Consider the following 14,170-nt stretch of genomic DNA (forward strand, 5'->3'; position numbering starts at 1 on the left):
ATCGATAGCACTAGGCTGCAGGGTTCCCAAGTGGAACATGAGTTGCTGTTCCTGCAACCTTCGAGTGGCATCATTATTGCACTGCAGGAGGCCCAGGAGGGACATTTGCCTAAGAAGTGGGAGGGTGAGTTAAAATGGTTCACGACTGGGAGGTGCAGTTGTTTATAGCAAACCGAGTGTAGGTGTTCTGCAAAGCTGTCCCTAAGCCTCCACTTGGTTTCCCCAATGTAGAGGGAGCCACAACGGGTACAGTGGATACAGAATAACACATTGGCAGATGTGCAGGTGAACATCTGCTAGATGTGGATCATCTTGGGGCCTGGGATGTAGCTGAGGGAGGAGGGGTGGGGGGCAAGTGGAGCACTTCCTGCAGTGGCAGGTGAAAGTGCCAGGTGTGGTGGGGGTGGAGGGGAGTGTGGAGTGGACAAGGGAGTCGCAGACAGAGTGGTCTCTCCGAAAGGTAGATCAGAGTGGGGATGGAAAAAATGTCTTGTGGTGGGGTCGGATTGTAGATGGTGGAAGTGTCAGAGTTCACCTCCCACTCATGAACTATTTTAACTCCCACTCCCATTCCTCAGACGACATGTCCAACCTGGGCCTCCTGCAATGCCATAGTGATGTCACCCATAGGTTTCAGGAACAGCAACTCATTCTCCATTGGTGCCCCATTGATACATTGACAGGGATGAACTTTCGTGGAATCTCGACACAGCAGGAAATGGCCTTTCGAGCCTGATCGATCCTCCGAAGAACATGGAAAGAACAGCTGATGCTATAAATCAGGAACAAGACCAGAAGTAGCTGAAAAAGCTCAACAGGTCTGGCAGTCGTGAAGAAAATAAAATCCAGAGTTGACGTTTCAGCTCCCGCCACCCTTGCAGTTCTGAGGAAAGCTCACGGGACCCGAAAACTTAGCTCTGATTTTTTTTCTTCTTCAGAGATGTTGCCAGACCTGCTGAGCTGTTTCAGCAACTTCTGGTTTTGCTGCGACAAGCATCAACCGAAACAGGCTGGGGCCTGAGGGAAAGTGTGATGTCTGGTCTGAACCCCCTACATATTGGCGGGCTTTTCAGATTTGAAATAAAAGCGGTTGATGATTTGGCGCCAATTATTTCTCCCGCCCACCTTCCCAGCCGTGTTCAGTTCGAGTGGGGTAACACCAAGGGAAGCATAGGCAGGGAGGTGCTTTCCTGTCACTCAAATCTCCAGCACACTGGGAGGCTTCAATTATGTACTGCCATCAATTTATATCTTCCCCACAGCAATGTCCGTTTTGTCTTCTAATTAACGTGACAAATCCACTTCTCGGCCAGATTGAAATTGTTTAATAAACAGACGAAACGACACAATACAACAGCAGAAAAAAACTGGGCGCATAATAAAGTAACCAACATTGCCAATCGATTGCTGCTCTCTCGGGACAGTTTAGTGGCTCTGAAAAGAGCCGTTGCGTTTCTCGGGGTGAATGTGCAGGGCCGGGCACGCTCCGTTTAGGCGCGCTCCCCGCGGATCCGCCGCGCCAGCTGGATGTCTTTGGGCATAATGGTGACCCGCTCGGCGTGGATGGCACACAGGTTGGTGTCCTCAAACAGCCCCACCAGGTAAGCCTCGCTGGCCTCCTGCAAGGCCATTACGGCCGAGCTCTGGAAGCGCAGGTCGGTCTTGAAGTCCTGAGCGATCTCCCGCACCAGGCGCTGGAACGGCAGTTTGCGGATCAGCAGCTCGGTGGATTTCTGGTAGCGGCGGATCTCCCGCAGAGCCACCGTGCCGGGCCTGTAGCGATGAGGCTTCTTCACTCCGCCCGTGGCCGGAGCGCTCTTGCGGGCCGCTTTGGTCGCCAGCTGCTTGCGGGGAGCTTTCCCTCCAGTGGATTTGCGCGCTGTCTGCTTGGTTCTAGCCATTCCTCTTCAACTCTCTACAACACACACACAAGCTGCTGCTGTCAATGCCGACGCCGCTGCTGCGCTGCCTATTTAAGGGAATGGAGAGCCCGCCCTAGAGCTGGGATTGGATACAGTCCCGTCCCTCAATCCCCTGAGAAACAGCTCCGGAAGGGACAGAAAAGGCCGAATAATATTTTTTGGAGGCTGATTGGTTAACGTGAAATGACAGTTGGCCTCTTTCAAAAAGCCCGCCGATTTTACCCTCGCGATCCTGAGTTTAAAGTAAATATTTCAAAGGATAATAAAGTCCGCCTCCGATCAAATCGTGTACTTTGCAAACTAAGTTTTTTGAACAAACTCTACATCAGCGGAGACAGGACGACAGGACTGCCTCATCTGTCTGTAACAGACGTGAGGAAAGGGGGAGGGCGTGTAATACAGCCGGACAAACATGATGAACGGAACGTATAACTGCCGTTAATGCATCTAAATACCGCCGAATAAAGCATTTTAAAAGCTAATATGGTGCAACACAGTGTAACGAATAAAGTTACACAAACTCAATTTAGCGGCATTTCTACCTTTCGCCTAGGTTATAATTAGTCCCAAGATAATTTGGCGTTGCTTCCTGCAACAGGCTGATGGAAAGTAAATTAAAACTTTCACAGTTGTCCCAGAATCAAAACTGAAAGAAATATCATTCCTGTAACGGTTAATGAAATACAAATACAGCAATATATGCTAACTCCAGCCCCCAACTGGATCTGTAAATAAAACTATTCTCCACAATGCAGTGAACACAATTTTCGGCAAAAGAACTGCGATCTCGAGCTTCATGTTCGAAGCAGATAAAAACAGGGACTTTTTTTCAAAGCAGTTGTGATACAATTAAACGCCCATGATCAGGCCTTTCTTAACAAGACAACACGGTTTCTTCCATTTCTACGTCAGTTTCTATTCCCCCAGCTGAATGAGACAAAATCATTTCTTGAGGATTGTGTGGTGAAGAGGGGTTTCAGAGCCTGTGTTTGACTCTTTGAGACTCTCTCCCTGCATGTGTGACAAGCAGACTGACATGAACTGACAAAGCACTAGAGCCTATGGTCTATGTGAGCAGGACCTCACACTCACATATTGTAGAGTATGGAAGAGGGGCTGAGTGTAAATCCGATAGGTAAATACGGAACGGTTATTCACATAAATCAGTGTCTAAATTATTCCTGCACTCGGAGCTAGGACAGGGATCATTTGATCCGGGCTCAGCTCTCTCCTGAAAGATGTGGTGGCTCTGAGAAGAGCCTTTGGGTTCAGGTTGTTACATGTTACACCGACTGCATCATTTCTTTGCTGCTTTCTTGGTCACTTTCGCTTTGGGCTTGGCCTTTGCCTTCGCCGATTTCGGGGCCGGCTTGGCGGTCTTGGGGCTCTTGGTCTTTTTCACTTTCTTCACGGGAGTCTTTTTCTTCGGCGTTGCTTTCTTCGCCGGTTTCTTCGGCGTTGCTGCCTTCTTGCCGCCCTCTTTCTTGCCTGTCGCTTTCTTCGCTGCCACCTTCTTGCTCGTTGTTTTCTTCACGGCTGCTTTCTTGGCGGCTGCTGCTGGTCTCGCCTTCTTTCCCACTTTTGTCTTGACTGGATTCTTTGCGAGTTTGAAGGAGCCGGAGACGCCCTGGCCCTTCACCAGAACCAGGGAGCCTTTCGCCAGGCACCTCTTGGCAGCCATCCTGATCTGTGCATTTTGCTTCTCCACATTGACCCCGCTTCTCTGCAGCGCCTTCTTTATAGCGACCAGAGACGTTCCCTTCCGATCGCTGTTCTCCCCGACAATCTTCACAATCCGCTCGCCCAACCCGGGACCGGCTGGTTTCTTCCTGGGAGCTGTCGCCTTCTTCTTCTTGGGAGACTTGGGTTTGGTGCTGGCGGAGGCTGGAGGAGCGGTTTCGGCGGCTGCACTGTCGCTCATGTCGGGAACTCTGCGCTGAATCTCTCTCTGTCAAACTGAACTGGGTCAGCAATGAAGCTGCTGGTGGCGGCACTGAGCAACTTAAAGGCAGCGAGCGGACGGCGCGGAGACAACCTGCCCTCAGCTCCCTGCTCCTGCTGCCTGTCTGTGTTTCTCTCTCGGCACAAACTCTCCAATTCCTCTGCAATTCCGCATCTCCAGAGAGCCAGGCTCGATCGTTCCTGACCCTGACTCGGGAAGGTTTGCGGCCGAAGCGTTTTCACTCGAATTGACGGCTCCGTTGTCGAGTTAAACGCATTTTGCTGCTGCACTGATCGCTCTCTCTGAGCTGAGCGCTGGCATTATCATCACTTTTGGGCTGAAATCTAGAAAGCAACAAACACGTTGCCTTGAATTCTAGCTTTGGGGTTTAGTGAGGGAGCAGGGGGATAAGTTGAATCGAAAATCTTTTTAATTTGCTCAAGACAGACTGGGAAATATCATGATATGAGCGGACACACAAACACAGTTACGTTAAACTCTCCCGACCGCCCTTTACCTACAGTCTCTCTGACTCAATATTCACATCCATACAGTCGCAGGCCAGAAATATCGCGAAATATAAATGTGGGCGGATATAATTTATTTTCCTTTCAGCCTTTGCTCCGATACCCAGGGAGTTCGTTGTAGTTTTTTTCTCTCTCCTCAGTCACTGTTAAACTCTCTGAGGACGGAGCGCCGGAGATTCGCTCTTCTCCTGATTCAGCTGCAAGAGCCAATCATCTGGTTTGAAGTTACATTGATCACCCAGGTCAATATTTTTCTGGGAATAAACAGGCAGAGAAACACAAATAATAGCAACTGAAACTAACAAATCAGCCCTTCAAACCTCTCCTCCCAGTCCTCATGAAAATGGCAGGTCATCCAACTCAATAGCCTGTGTCCGTTTCTCTCTCATATCGAATCATTCAGCATATCTTCAGTCCAGCCATAACATGCCGAATTTAATGCCGAACTGAACTAGTTCCACCCACCTGACCCTGGCCTGTTTCCTTTCAAACCTGTCATGTTCACGTACTAATCCAAATGCCGTTTTAATGTTGTAATTGTAGCCACATCGACCATTTCGTCAGGAAGTTCATTCGACTTGCATCAGGCTCTGTGATAATAAAACCCTCGCGTATATTTTTTTGATCTTTCTCCTGTCAGTTTAAAAATGTTCATGCCGCTCTTCAATTCCCCCCTTCCCAGGCAAAGGACAGCTACCATTGTGTCTAGGCCCGAAATGTCAGCTTTTGTACTCCTCAGAGGCTGCTTGGCCTGCTGTGTTCATTTAGCTCAACACTTTGTTTTCTTGGATTCTCCAGCATCTGCAGTTCTCATTATTTTATGAACTTCTATAAGCTGACTTTCAACATGCTACACTCGAGTGAAAAAAAAGACTCGCAGTCTATCCATCCTTTCCTTATAACTCGAACCTGACATACTCGAAATATTGGTGAACTTAATCTGAACCGTCTCCACCTTAATCCTGTCCTTCCTCTAACTGGCCGACCAGAACTGTTGGCAGTATTTCAGAAGTGGCCTCACCCAATGCCCTGTGTAACGTCAATGTGAATGCCACCTCCTAAACACAAAGGACTGAGCAGCGAAGGAAAGCGTGCCAAACACCTTCTTAACCATCCTGTTGAGGTGTGATGCAGACTGAAAAGAATTCTCGGTCCTTCTCTTCTACAACACTACCCATTAATTGTACAGGGCCTACCCTTGATTGTTGCACCAAAATGCAACACCTCACAGTTATCCAGTTGAACTCCATTTTGCAGCCCAACCGATTGGGTTATGATCCCTTTGTAATCTCAGAAAACCTTCTCCATTCACTATGATAATAACTTTGCGAGCATTCACAAACATGCTTACCATGCCTTCTATATTCTGATCCACATCATTTTTATAAATGACAAACAAAAACAGAGCCAGTACAAATCCCTGTGGAAACCACTGGTGACAGGCCCCCAGACTGAAAACAAAACAGCCCTCCACTTTCACTCTCTCTCTATTGCCATTAAGCCAATTATACCTTGATTCTATTTCTTCACAATTGCTGCACACAATAACATTTTGAAATCATATAGTGTGTTGGATGGAGCTGATTTCTGCGGTCGAGAATTCCAGAGGCATACCGTTCTCTGAATGAAGAAAGCTCTCACTTTCTCAGCCCTAAATGTCCTATCCTATTTCCGAAACATGTAATTCCTACCATCAGGAATATTTTTCCAGCATTTATATTGTTTAAGTCTGCCAGTGGCTAACAGGTTTTTACAAAAATCCCTCATTTTTCTGAACTTTAGCACAGAAGTTCACAAACAGTTCAATCTCTCCTTCCATCCCAGCAATCTGCCCACTAAAACTACCTTTATAGTAACACCATCCTTCCTCAGATAAGGAGGCCACACCTGCTGTCAGTATTCGAGATGTTGTCTCACAGATACCCTGTTAAATTGCCACAATTTCTACTTTTCTCCTGTACTCTAATTACCTCTCCATGAAGGAAAACATGCCAGTTACCTTCCTCACTGTCTGCTACACCTACATGCTTAATTTCAGTGATTGGTTTGTGAGGACACCCAGATCTCATTGCAAATTCCACTGTGTCCAACTATCGACATCCAGAAAATAAAGTGCCTTCCTTTTATTTTGCTACCAACGTGTATAACCTTATATTATACAGTGCATTCCTGGGTCAAATTGAGGACACATTGATGGGAGGGGGAGTTGAACTGGTTCGCAACTGGGAGGTGCGGTTATTTACTGCGAGTGTAGGTGTTCTGCAAAGCAGTCTGTAAGCCTCCACTTGGTTTCCCCAATGCACAGAAGGCCACACCATGTACAGCGGATGCAGTATAACACATTGGCAGATGTGCAGGTGACTATCTGCTTGATATGGAAAGTCATCTTGGGGCCTGGGATGGGGGTGAAGGAGGTGGTGTGGGGGCAGGTGTAGCACTTCTTGCAGTTGCAGGGGAAAGTGCCGGGTGTGGTGGGGTTGTAGGGGAGTGTTGAGTGGATGAGGCAGTCGCGGAGAGAGTGGTCTCTCTGGAAGGCAGGCAAGGGTGGGGATGGAAAAATACCTTTGGTGGTGGGGTCGGATTGTAGATGGCAGAAGTGTCGGAGGATGATGTGTTGTTTCCGGAGGTTGGTGGGGTGGTATGTGAGAACGAGGGGGATTCTATTGGGGCAGTTATTGAGAGGGTGGGGTGTGAGGGATGAGGTACAGGAAATGCGGGAGACACGGCCGAGGGTGTTCTTGACCACTGTCGGGGGAGGGTGGGGTGGAATGTTGCGGCCCTTGAAGAACGAGGACATCTGGGTTGTGCAGGAGTGGAATGCCTCATCCTGGGAGCAGATGCGGCAGCGGTGACGGAATTGGGAATAGGGGATGGAATTTTTGCAGGAAGGTGGTTGGGAGGAGGTGTATTCATGGTAGCTGTGGGAGTCGGTGGGCTTGAAATGGGCATTGGTTTATAGGTCAGAGATAATGGGAACTGCAGATGCTGGAGAATCCAAGACAACAAAATGTGAGGCTGGATGAACACAGCAGGCCAAGCAGCATCTCAGGAGCACAAAAACTGACGTTTCGGGCCTAGACCCTTCATCAGAGAGCTCTCTGATGAAGGGTCTAGGCCCAAAACGTCAGCTTTTGTGCTCCTGAGATGCTGCTTGGCCTGCTGTGTTCATCCAGCCTCACATTTTGTTGTATTGGTTTATAGGTGGTCGCCTGAGATCGCGACAGAAAGGTCCAGGAGGGTGAGGGATGTGTTAGAGATGGTCCAGGTGAACTTGAGGTTGGGGTGGAAGGTTTTGATGAAATGGATGAACTGTTCGAGCTCCTCTTTGGAGCATGAGGCAGCACCAATACATTCATCAATGTAACTGAGGAAGAGGTGGGGTTTGGGGCCAGTGTAGGTGCGGAAGAGGGACTGTTCCACATTACCTACAAAGAGACAGGCGTAGCTTGGGCCCATTCCTCAGACGACATTTCCATCCTGGGCGTCCTGCAGTACCCTTAGTTTGCAGGAAAAACAACTCGTATTCCGCTAGGGAACCCTGCAGCCCAATGGAATCAATGTGGATTTCACCAGCTTTAAAATCTCTCCTCCACACACTGCGTCCCAAAACCAGCCCAGCTCGTCCCAGCCTGCCTAACCTGTTCTTCCTCTCACCTATCCCCTCCTCCCACCTCAAGCCGCACCTCCATTTCCACCCTGCTAACCTCATCTTGCCCCCTTGACCTATCTGTCCTCCCCGGGCTGACCGATCCCCTCCCTAACTCCCCATCCATACTCTCCTCTCCACCTATCTTCTCCTCTGTCCATCATCAGTCCACCTCCCCTCTCTTCCCATTTATTTCAGAATCCTCTGCCCATCCCCCTTTTCTAATGAAGGGTTTAGGCCCGAAACGTCAGCTTTTGTGCTCCTCAGATGCTGCTTTGCCTGCTGTATTCATCCAGCTCGACACTGTGTTGTCATAAGATTAGACGTGATGTTTTGAATTAGGGAGCACATCTAAAGGGTCGAATGGCCGGCAGCTACTCCACTTGCCCATCAGATTGTGAGACAGCCGCAGGGAGGCAGTTACTGACATGTTCCGGGAAACGATCGAAGTTCATCGTTCAGCTTCTGTTTCACGCTCTTGTTTTTGCGAATTGGAATTGAATCGTGGGAAAGAAAAGTCATTACATACAAACGTTCTCTGCTCTTGCCCCCACAGCCCTCAGTTGCTTTGCTGAAACTGGGAGAAAAGTGAATCGGGGAAATGATCAATTGATATTTGTTTCTGGGAATTATTCGGAAAAGTAGCGCATGCGCGATTTCCCCCACCCCCTCGAAAAAGAGCATTTGTTTGTTTAGAGGAGCGCATGCGTAAGGCCTTGCCCCAGCGCTGCCATTGAGGGGCATTGACTCAGTGAGTAGAAGAGGTTTGTTTGAAACAGGCCGCAATGGAGAGACCAGCGCGCAGGGAAGCGAGGGAACAGCAGGCTCCTTCCAGCAGCGCATCGAGATGTGAGTCTGGGACACAGAGGGGGCTCCGAGACCGGCATTGATTCGGGCTCAGTTCAGGGAGAACCGGGGGCTGTAGGTAAGAGGCCGAGCGGAGCAGGAACTGGTCCCGGAACTTGAAGAGAGAGGCCTTTCTCGGGCTGTGTGTGGGCCTGCGGAGGGAGACACAGCGGCAAGAAGCTGCTGCTGGGGGTCAGTCTTGTAGCTTTTAGTCTTCTAAACACTGCTGGAAATTCATTGTTTGGCTTCTGTTTCATGCTGTTTGTTAACATTGTGCAGTCTAAGTCGAAACACAGATAAGACTATGGAAGTATAAGAACCCTGTAACGGACATTGATCAGAGTCAATGTATTCGACAGTTAGTGATTTGGGATTTGGTTACGGCGCAGACATCGCAGTGGCTTTGGGTAGCACCTTACGTAGAGCTGTCCAATTATCGTTCCACTTCTGGATTTTACTCAATTGGTATCGAAGCATATATATTTAAAACAGAAATTATCCTTAGACAAGGAGCAGCTCAAGGTTAAAATGGAATCAGAGCTGTGTTTGAATTGATGACTTTAAAGTAAAGGCAGAAGTCTCATGACACTGTCATCATCCGACAGGTTATTTTAAAATGATAGGCTTTTGGAGCACTGGTCTTCATCAGAAGAAGTTAAGGAAAAGAATCATCCTAATAATTACTAACTGAATATTACATTAATCTTTTTGACATTGTAAAACTTAGTTGATGTTGATTCACAGGAGTAAACTCTTCTGTCTTCCCCCAGGAAAATACTTGCAGGAACAAGACAATGTAATACTTGGCCAATACAAAGCTAAGGGTGACCAGCTGCTTCTAACAAACAACAGGTATGTTACCATGTCCGAGCAGAGAACATCCTTTCCACAGGCACAGAACAAATTGAGTCAGAGATACATTAAACTCAATTTCTGGTGACATGCTTTCAAGACAACAGTCAAACACAACCAACAAAATACAAATAGTTCTTTCTCTCCCTCTGTTTTCTCAACACACACCACCCCATTTCAAAAAAATTCATCATTTGTAGCCTATTGGCATTTACAACATTTTTGAAAATGAATAGACTGAATTTTCATCTGAAATAGACACAAAAGAACTGCAGTAAATCTGCATTTAGTAACTATGTTTTCAAAGTTACTGTCAAGGTGAAGAAATAGTTCATGCTGCTACATAGTTACACCAACCATACATCTAGCAGATAATGAGGACAGATATGGAGGAAAACATTCACATTATTATCAGTAACTGAGCAGGACAGCATTAATCTTTTGTCAAATAGATGTCCCAGGCACAACCAGAACAATTAAATAATGTGCCTTCAAAATGCACATCCTGTCCCAAAGCCTAACGTAGAATGCCAGCAGTGTGTGTGTGCACACTTTCTGGCACACACGCACTCCGCTGAGTTGTAAATATATACACTATCCCCATCACATGTGTTACACCATCTAACAGCCATGAAGATCATGTATATTGCAAACCTCAGAATGTGTAATATTGAAGATGACTTCCACTCACGGATTTCAGGTCAGAGAGGTAGCCTTTCATGATAAGAGACAAATAGAACAGAATGTGAGCTAAATACTTCAATCCTCATGTGTACATGCACTCCCGTGTTCATAATGTGAATATCACTCATTCATTATATGGGGGGGAAAAAAAATTGGACAAATTTTGTGGAGTTCAGTTCAGGCAAATGCGAGGTGATGCATTTTGGAAGATCCAATTCAAAAGTGAACTATACGGAAAATGGACAAGCCCTGGCAAAAATTGATGCTCAGAGATCTGGGTGTTCAGGTCCATTGTACCCGAAGGTGGCAACACAGTTCGATGGAATGGCCAAGAAGACATGTTGCATTCTTTGCTTCATCAGATGGGTCGTTTAGTGCAAGAGTTGGCAGGTCATGTTACAGTTGTATCGGACTTTGGTTTGTACACACTTAGAATCCTGTATACAGTTCAGGTCGCCACATTACCAAAAGGATCTTGATGCTTTGGAGAAGGTTGCAGAGGAAGTTAACAAAGATGTTGCCTGGTATGGAGGGTGCTAGCTCTGAATAGAGTTTGAGTACATGAGGATTATTTACATTAGAAAGATGGAGGTTGAGGGGGGACTTGATTGAGGCCTACAGAGTCATGAGTTGCAACAACAGGGTGGATAGCAAGAAGCTTTTTCCTCGAGTGTGGAACTCGATGACTAGGGGTAATGATTTCAAGGTGAGGGGGGACAAGTATAAGGATGATATGCATGGAAAATTCTTTACACCGAGGGCGGTGGGTGCCTGGAAAACTTTGCCAGCGGAGGTGGTAGAGATGTGCGTGATAGTGTCACTTTAAGATGTATCGAGACAGACACAAGACTGGACAGGGAGCAGAGGGATACAGATCCTTGGAATATAGGCGACAGGTTTCGGCAGAGGATATGGATCGGCGCAGGCTTGGAGGGCCAAAGGGCCTGTTCCTTTGCTGGAATTTTTTTTTTGTTCTTTGACACACTGAATTCCCAAGAAGTAGTCCAAGAAATATATCGAGCAAGAGATTAATTTCACCTCTCTACGTGTTACCATCTCATCGACTTAGAGGTAATTAATGTGTCATTTCCTTTTCTACAAACTGGAGAAATTGCATATCAGGACAGGTTTCAGATTGAAATTGACATTGACATTGCATTTGTTTGCATAAAACTACAAACTGAATAGTGAAAACCATCTGAAACACTTCTACTGTATATAAACTTTGCTATTTAAATAGACCAGAAGGAAATCAAATATTGACCTGAAATGATACAGAAAATAACCTACATTCAGGCAGATAACCTAGATTGTTGACTATACAATTAATAATGTCTCATACAGTGAGCTTGCAACAAGAAATGAACATTAAACTCTAAATGTGTCCAGACCAGAGACAGACCAAGCCGGAATAAGACATAAACCCGACCCTAGAAATTATACAGGGAGAGAATGATAAATGCATTCACACATTCACAAACCAGATAGCTTCAGGCATAGCCTAATAACTCATCTGTCAGATTTACAGGACAGGATTTGACAGGGCCAAATGGGTAAATACACTTGCACAGCCATAGAGAAGAAACTGACAGGCACATATTGATAACAGTACACTCATTCACACATCAGAAAGTGACAGGGACAGTAAGATAATTACACACACATTCAGACTGCAAAAACTGACAGGTACAGGCTGATAAATACATCCACACATGACAGGAAAGCAAAAGCATAAGCATATGTAGATTGATAACAACATTTGCATATTCACAGAAGATTTTGACTAGGACATATTTGTAACACTTTTGCATTCATGAGAGAGGAATTGATGGATATAGATTGATAACTAAACTCTCATATTTCACAGCAGAAACTGAGAGGGACAGTTGGATGGTTACGCTTATATCTTCACGTGACAGCTACCAACAAGTACGGATCAATGCTTATCACTCACACCCATATATTCATAGATGTCTGCAGCACAGCAAACAGACCTTTCTCTCATTGAACCTGCACTGTTTAGAAACAACCAGCCGACAATTCTACATCAATTCAGCCAGTATTCAAATTCCATAAATGTGTCATGTTGGCAGATGAAGTATCATCCTCACCTTTATCAGTTGTCAATTGCTTCACCTGGCATGATTAGAATATCTTTTATTCTATCTTAAGCAAGAGGACTTTATAATCATAGACCTTTTGTTTTCAAATTAGCTTAAATTTTGTTCAAATAGCCCTGTGTTCCTCTTGACATTCCATCTGAATTTTTACATCAAACACAAGGACGCTTCATGCCATTTTTTTCAAACAAGCAATATAACTACATAACCGTCCTCATTTATATTTTGCAAAGAGGGTTCAACAGTGTTTATTCTTCAGTAAATTCAGTTTAACGGCCCCAGTTTTACCCACTACATGACAGAAAACAAAAGTTCAACACCGAGCATGTTAATGTCTGCGCCATAAAACAAAATCGAAGTGAAAAAGCTAATTTTCTTTCCTGCACAAGCAACATTGTGGTCAGTCAGCCACAATGCAGTTCATTTGTTCATTGCACTTCATCTTTGGCAATAACATACTAAATTAACATCTTTAGTTTAGCAGCATTCCAAGACTTGTGCCACTATGCAATGTTGAATGATATTAATATCATCCTGAAAATATCCTTTGATATCACCACAGCGATTAGTCTCTGCAATGTATCCTTTACAAAGATCCATTTATTTTCTGTCCTCAACTCTTGAGGAAAAGCACAGACGCATTTCAGTTGCAATGTCTTGCATTTTCACTTGCTTATAAATGTTGTAGGCACAAACAACTGAAGAACATAGGCTGTTTCCCATATGCGAAAGGACAGATGAACTGAAAACTCTGTCCTCGGCCATGGTGGTAATTGGCTGCCCACTTTCCAAGAAATACTTAATCTGCTCAGTAACGCAATACAGGAAGATGGAAATAGGATCAATTGAGTGTATCTGTCTGTCTTGTTTCATAACAGCAGCTCCTGTGCCAATGCACGGTGGGTACAGAATAACTTACAAAGCACGGAGATGCTGCCAGGTTAGTAGATACCCAGGCAAAAACAAAAGAAAATGCCATTTCTCTTAAATATCACCTGGGTGGGAGAGCTCCTCTTTCATTCAGCATTCATAGGACAGGGTAAGAGTGAAGTACTTCAATCCCGGTATGTGAATGCTCTCCTTTAGGATTAAGTATGAGGTATCAGCTTGGCATAAAGTAAATTAGTCATGTTCACTACATTAGAAAATACTGAAGCTATTGCATGATCAATGATGAATTCTACTGAAACAGCTCAAGAAGTAAATTGAAAGCCAGATTAAATATGCCTCCAAATATCGCACCATGTCTTAGATTTGGACATGTAACTAATGTATCAATTTCCTTTGTTGGAACTGAACTATAGTAGGCCAAGTCTAAAATGAAATAAACATTACAATGTAATTTGCCTCCAAAGAGGTACAAATTAAAAAGCAGCTCTCATCTCGTACAGAAGTACTGCATAAAGGTGTTATTAAATGGACCAAAGAAGAAAGCAAATAGGGTCGTGAACAGATACAGATGCAAACAGATAACTGGAGATTATTGGCAATGGATTGAAGAAACGCTCACATAATGATCTTGTTACAGGAGGAATAAATTTGAAATACACAGTCAGATGAGTGACTGCCCAATCCAGAACCAAACTTACTATCATAACCTGTACAGAGACTCAATATTTGTGGACATTAAC

At 45.4% G+C, this 14,170-nt stretch overlaps 3 protein-coding genes across 7 annotated transcripts in view; 1 reads left to right on the top strand and 2 right to left on the bottom strand.

Moving 5' to 3' along the window:
- LOC132206967 (uncharacterized) overlaps positions 1-14,170 on the bottom strand; it is a 405,704-nt gene that overhangs the window by 204,825 nt on the left and 186,709 nt on the right. Inside the window, exon 4 of the mRNA XM_059642109.1 lies at positions 1,571-1,903. Coding sequence (XP_059498092.1) covers positions 1,571-1,903 — 333 coding nt within the window. The remainder of the gene's footprint in view (positions 1-1,570; positions 1,904-14,170) is intronic.
- LOC132206981 (histone H1-like) lies at positions 3,220-3,878 on the bottom strand. Its single transcript, XM_059642123.1, has one exon. It carries the CDS (start codon positions 3,841-3,843, stop codon positions 3,220-3,222), a length of 624 nt encoding a protein of 207 aa, XP_059498106.1. The 5' UTR covers positions 3,844-3,878.
- The window catches only part of LOC132206965 (uncharacterized), a 54,558-nt gene continuing 49,153 nt past the window's right edge, over positions 8,766-14,170 (top strand). For 2 of the 5 annotated variants that reach the window (XM_059642097.1, XM_059642099.1), the window contains exons 1-2: positions 8,832-8,962; positions 9,654-9,735. The gene's annotated coding sequence lies outside the window, so the exon portion shown is untranslated. Of the gene's footprint in view, positions 8,963-9,653; positions 9,736-14,170 lie in introns of all 5 variants that reach the window. The other 3 variants (XM_059642100.1, XM_059642098.1, XR_009443258.1) reach the window with 3 other exon arrangements.

The sequence above is a fragment of the Stegostoma tigrinum genome, chromosome 44 (assembly GCF_030684315.1).
Source record: "Stegostoma tigrinum isolate sSteTig4 chromosome 44, sSteTig4.hap1, whole genome shotgun sequence".
In the NCBI taxonomy this organism is placed as follows: domain Eukaryota; kingdom Metazoa; phylum Chordata; class Chondrichthyes; order Orectolobiformes; family Stegostomatidae; genus Stegostoma; species Stegostoma tigrinum.